The sequence below is a fragment of the Calidris pugnax genome, unplaced genomic scaffold (genome assembly GCF_001431845.1).
Source record: "Calidris pugnax isolate Ruff unplaced genomic scaffold, ASM143184v1 scaffold133, whole genome shotgun sequence".
NCBI lineage: Eukaryota > Metazoa > Chordata > Aves > Charadriiformes > Scolopacidae > Calidris > Calidris pugnax.
Window position 1 is genome coordinate 4,490,963 of NW_015090977.1, and position 5,610 is coordinate 4,496,572.

Sequence of the window (5,610 nt, forward strand, 5' to 3'; positions counted from 1 at the left end):
CCGCTCTGCGCCGCCACACGAGCCCGTCCCCCCCTGGCACCCCGTCGAGCCCGGAGCCCGACCCAACCTCCCCCCCCCCCCCCCCACAAGCCAGCTGGGGATCAGGGATGTACCCCTGGAGCTGGGGTGGGGAAGGGTCCGAGCTCTGCTCCCAGCTGGGTGGGAATCAAAGGCCATCAAGGGAAATATTTGCATCAATTTTTGGCAGCAAGAGCTGAGCCCTCGTCCTCTGGGCTCGGGGCATCACTGGTTCCCCAGCTATTTGCTCCTGCCCGGGTTTCGAGGGGGTGGGAGGGGAGGAAATCGGGTCTCAGCACACTTTCAACGGGCTTTTATTTATTCCCAAAACAAACCCCAACACATATAAGAAAAATGGGGTGGGGGGGGGTGAGGGAAACCCCAGGAATATACACAATCTATTATTAACAAAAGAATTGCACCACCGGAGGAGCGGGTGCGGCGGAGGGGGCAGCTGGGACCCGCTCTGCGCCGCCACACGAGCCCGTCCCCCCCTGGCACCCCGTCGAGGAGAGCACAAAGATGTTTGGCTGGTGTCTCCTCAGACGTCAGAGAGGGCTGATGGCGAAGGCGGCTGGTGCTGCGGGCTGGGTCCTTCCACCTGAGCTGGGAGGGAAACGGCTTTCACCCCAAAACCAGAGCACCAGGGAGGGTTTGGGGTCCTGGATTCAGCCCCACTTTGTGCTTGGCAGGGATTTGGGGTCTTCGCTAGGGTTTTCTGTCTGCTCCTGCCCTGTCTGAAGGCTCCCTGCCTGTCCCAGCCACCTCGGAGCATGGAGCATCATGGAGCTACTGGGAAGGAGCAGCCAGAGCTGGTCTGGACCACGCAGGATGGAGGAAGGATGGGGAAGATGTGGGGTGCTCAGTCCCTCCCTGCTCCCCAAGGGCTTTTTTGGGCAGGGACCGGTGGTCCCCGTGGACTCTCCACAAACCCAGTGGCGTTGGGAAAAGAAATAGGAGATGAAATGGGCATGAGGAAGAAACACTGGGCAACTGGGAAGCGGGGTGGGGTTGGAGACGGTGTGAGATCCGACACCTGCATTCCTGCTGCATGGAAATTGGGGAGGACCCAGCATTTCTTCCACCAAAATGAGAAGAAAAACCTGATGTTCAGATTGCTGGGAGCTTTGCAAAGCAAATTGCAGAAAAGCAGCAACTCACTGCAGAGCCACTGGAATACCCTGGTTTGATTACAGCCCTTTTTTACATTTCCCAAGTATAATCTAACTTCATTTTCACAGCAGAAAATCCATTTTTCTCTCCCCATCTCTTAAATGAAATGGCTGAAAGCAACCAGATTTCACACCAAAAATGGGTTTGTTTTTCCAAAGGGGGGGAAAAGCTTCTGCCAGTATTTCAGGAGCTGAGGAAAACCCCGTGTCCACCCAGCTCTTCCCACCCTCAGAGCCCAAACACCCACGGGGGACCCAGCCAGTGCCCCTGTGGGGCGAGTAGGGAAACTGAGGCAGAGAGTGAGTGTCCCCGAGCAGCAACCAGGGTTCAGCTCCTCTCCATGGGCATTGCCACCAGCTCCCTTCGCTGTCCCCCGTCCCCTCCGTACCTGCACGAGGGTCCTGGTGGGTGGGTGGTCATAGGATGCCGCAGACGGCCCCCGCGTCCTCGGAGTGGTCGCAGTTGTGGACGTCCCAGCGGATGTGGGAGCAGCGCAGCAGCGAGGGCTCGTGGCCCTTGCACTTGAGGTTGTCGAGGAAGATGTAGCCGGTGCCCTGACCGTAGTGTGCCTCCCCCCAGGCCGCCACGGCGTGCCCGCAACCCAACTGCCTGCACACCACCTTGGCGTCCCGCAGGTCCCAGGCGTCGTCACACACCGTCCCCCACTGGGACAGGTAGAACATCTCTACCCGCCCCTCGCACCGGTGGCTGCCGTTCACCAGGCGCAGGGACCCTAGGAAAGGGGATGGGGTGAGACAGCCCCAGGGGCAGCCCACCCCAGCGCTGTGTCCTCCTCTCCCTGACTGCCACCACCACCCTGGGTTAGCAGCACCCACTGGGCTGGCAGAAAAGGGGCCCTTCTTGGCCAGGTGGCCTCAGGGCAAGAAGAGAACTGGTCTCTCCAAGGCTAGGCAGATGTTTGCTGCAGCCCACAGCTCCACCACGGCCTCTGCATAGGCAGGAGGATCACGAGAGGGTGACCACTTGCCGGCATCAGAGCTGGGGTTGACCCCCAAAGTGTCATGGTGGATGCTCAGACTGAAGCAACAGGCAATAGTCTCTGTTCCTGGCTCAGCCCTGTTGGTCCATCCCCTTCTATCCCCACTGAGGTCCACCATCTCCTCTCCCCACCAAGGTCCATCACCTGAGGTCCATCACCTCCTCTGCCTAGACCAGCCTTGGGGGCACCAGGAAAGGCCATGGCTTAACAGTGCCACCAACATGGCTCTTCCTCCTCCTGCAGGCTGCTCCAGTTTGATGCTTCAGGCATCAAAGCCACTGGGCTCTGCCCAAGCCACCTCCATTTCCACCCTATGCCAGTGCTGAGCGTCCCCAGGGCTGGCACCGTGTCCCTGGTGATACCTCAGTACCTACCATCCTTGGGACGAATCGGAGCCGATGTGGTGGTTGTAGTGGTGGCTTCTTCGAAATGGTCTCCATCATCATCAGCACCTGGTGCGATGGGGAAGAGGTGGGAAAAGTGACTCAGGGGACACCTGTGCCCCTCAGGGCTGGGTCACAGCCCCCCCCCCAGCAGCAGTGTGGGGCTGGCTGGGGATGGATGCAGGGACGTGTGGGGTGGGATGTGCAGCCACTCTCCTTCCAGGAAAGTGCACAAACAGAGACCAGAGGTGGAACCCAAGCTCCAGACATCACCAGGCACCACACCACCTGACCACCTCTGCTATCCCCCCGTGGGCAGGAGGAACCCCAGGGTCTGGGGGCTCATGTTCATCTACCACCCCATTTTGGGAACCCTGTTTCCCACAGCCAGCCTGAGCATGGCCAAAATCCTCCCCACACCAACTTATCTCATTGGATTTCCACGCCATCGAGTCAGGATTCAGCAGAGACCCGGTGGGCTGTTGCATCCATTCCCCTTCTCCCACCCAACTGACGATGGAAGACCCTCAGGTGGGACCAGGTGGCCACCGGACTCGCTCCCGCTCTCACCTCGGCAAATGACCCCGGCGTCCTCGTGGTGGCCGCAGTTGTGCTGCCCCCAGCCCAGGTGGAAGCAGTCGGCCAGCCGAGCCTCGCCGCCGCCGCAGCCCACGTTATCCAGCAGGATGGGCCCGCTGCCGTAGCCGAAGGAGCTGAGGACGGTGGCGGCGAGGGCGGCCCCGCAGCCCAGCTGCCGGCAAACCACCTGGGCGTCGGGGAAGTCCCAGTCGTCGTCGCAGACGGTGCCCCAGGTGCCGCGGTGCCGCACCTCCACCCGCCCGCGGCAGCTCCCGTTCCCGTTCGCCAGCCGCACGCCACCACCTGCGTGGGGGGCCCCGGCACAGGCACGCCGCCGGGGGGACCGGGGCTCCACGGGGGGTACCACGGCCCCCGCTGAACCCCCCGGGGGCATGGGGTGAGCCCTTGGGGATGCGGGGTGAGCCCCTGGGGGTATGGGGTGAGCCCTTGGGAAGGCGGAGTGACTCCCTGGGAACATGGGGTGAGCCCTGGGGATGTGGGGTGAGCCCCTGGGCATGTGGGATGAGCCCCTGGGGATGTGGGGTGAGCCCCTGGGGGTATGGGGTGAGCCCTTGGGAAGGTGGAGTGACTCCCTGGGAACATGGGGTGAGCCCTGGGGACATAGGATGAGCCATGGGCATGTGGGGGGAGCCCTTGGGAACATGGGGTGAGCCCTTGAGAACATGGAGTGACTCCCTGGGAACATGGGGTGAGCCCTGGGGATGTGGGGTAAGCCCCTGGGGTGTGGGGTAACCCCTGGGGATGTGGGAGCAACCCTCTGGGAACATGGTATGGGCCTTGGGGATGTGGGGTGAACCCTTGGGAACATGGAGTGAGCCCTAGGGATGTGGGGTGAGCCCCTGGGCACATAGGGTGAGTCCTGGGGATGTGGGGTGACACTAGGGACATGGGATGACTCCCAAGCAGCACGAGATGAGTACTGTGAGCATGGGGTAGTCCCTGGAGATGTGGGGTGAACCCCTGGGGGGGATGGAGTGAGCCCTGGGGATATGTGGTAACCCCCCAAGGCTGTGGAACCCAGGGGGTCCATGCCAGACCCTGTGTGGGACTTGCAGTGGCCACACACTTACTTTCCTGCTCGATGGTAAGGAGAGCGGTGGTGACCACCTCGGTGGCCAAGGAGGGCTGGTCCCTGCCGTCTGTCACTGCTGGGACAAGCATGGGGACATGTGGGCGTTGGGGGTTCCAGCCTGGCTGCCCCCAACCTGGCTGGTGCTGGGGGCCTCTAGCCCCATGGCCACCCCATGGCAAGCTCCTGCCTTGGGTAATGTCACCTCCCAAGCCTCACTTACATGTGGCAGGAGCCCAGGGTGACCATGCTGGAGTCCCAGGAGGACACAGAAGACAGTGTCCCCCAGTAAGCCCCCAGCCCTGGCTGCGGTGCAAGGGTGGGCTGGATGGCTGTGGACCTCCTACCTGTGGCCGTGGCAGTGAGGGTCTCTTCATAGTCCAGGGCCACCGAGGTGGTGAAGGACGTGATGGTGGACCTGTCCAACCCTGCGGTGACACAGAGGGACACCTCTCTGTGGCCATTTCTCCTTGGAGAACAGGATGTCCCAGGATTTTTGCCCCCCACGCTGGGAACAACCCCAAAGGCAGGTGATGCTCTGCCCCAGTACCTGTGCAGATGACCCCAGCATCCTCGTGGTGGCCACAGTTATGGATGCCCCAGCCCAGGCTGTAGCAGGCGGCGAGGAAGGGCTCGCTGCCATCGCAGTTGACGTTGTCCAGGAGGATGTGGCCTGTGCCGTAGCCGAAATAAGCGTTGCTCTTGTAATCCAGGGCTTGGCCACAGCCCACCTGCTTGCACACCACGCTGGCGTCGCTCAGGCCCCAGTCATCGTCACAGACGGTGCCCCAGTTCCCCCGGTAGAAGATCTCCACCCGGCCTTGGCAGGTGTCCGTGCCGCTCACCAGACGGATGCTGCCATCACCTGCAGGGTGGCAGCAGCTGGTGAGAGGGACATTAGAATCATAGAATCGTCTAGGTTGGAAGGGACCTTAAAGATCATCTAGTCCAACCATCAACCTAACTCTGACACAAAAAATAAATAAGAAAAAAACAAACCACTAAACCATATTCCTGAGGACCATGTCAACCGGTCTTTTGAACACCTCTAGGGACATTGCTGTCCCCAGGAGGTCACTGCCCACACCATGGTGCAGTGGTGCCACCAAGCCTGGATCTGGCAGTGCCCGTGAGGGCAAAGAAACCGGGTGAGAAACAGCGGGGAAGGGGTGATGCCTTAGGGTCACCATCACTCCCAGCTGATGGGAGCCTTGATGAACCTCTGGGACAGGGTTTGGCCAAGACTGGAACAACAAGAGGGTCCCTGGGGCTCTGCCCCTTGGAGCCAGAGGTTTGGGGTGGTCAACGGAGGGGCAGCAGGTGACGGAGGGGTGGGTGGGAGGGGGGGGGAGCCTGCAAGGAATGCT

General features: G+C 61.4%; 1 protein-coding gene across 1 annotated transcript in view; it reads right to left on the reverse strand.

Annotated features, from left to right (window-relative positions):
- Positions 1–442: 442 nt before the first annotated feature.
- Positions 443–5,610, reverse strand: part of SSC4D (scavenger receptor cysteine rich family, 4 domains) — a 15,868-nt gene continuing 10,700 nt past the window's right edge. Inside the window, 8 exon segments of the mRNA XM_014953118.1 lie at positions 443–624; positions 1,580–1,924; positions 2,566–2,643; positions 3,145–3,319; positions 3,321–3,325; positions 4,245–4,322; positions 4,591–4,671; positions 4,794–5,108. Coding sequence (XP_014808604.1) covers positions 1,608–1,924; positions 2,566–2,643; positions 3,145–3,319; positions 3,321–3,325; positions 4,245–4,322; positions 4,591–4,671; positions 4,794–5,108 — 1,049 coding nt within the window. The 3' untranslated portion in view covers positions 443–624; positions 1,580–1,607.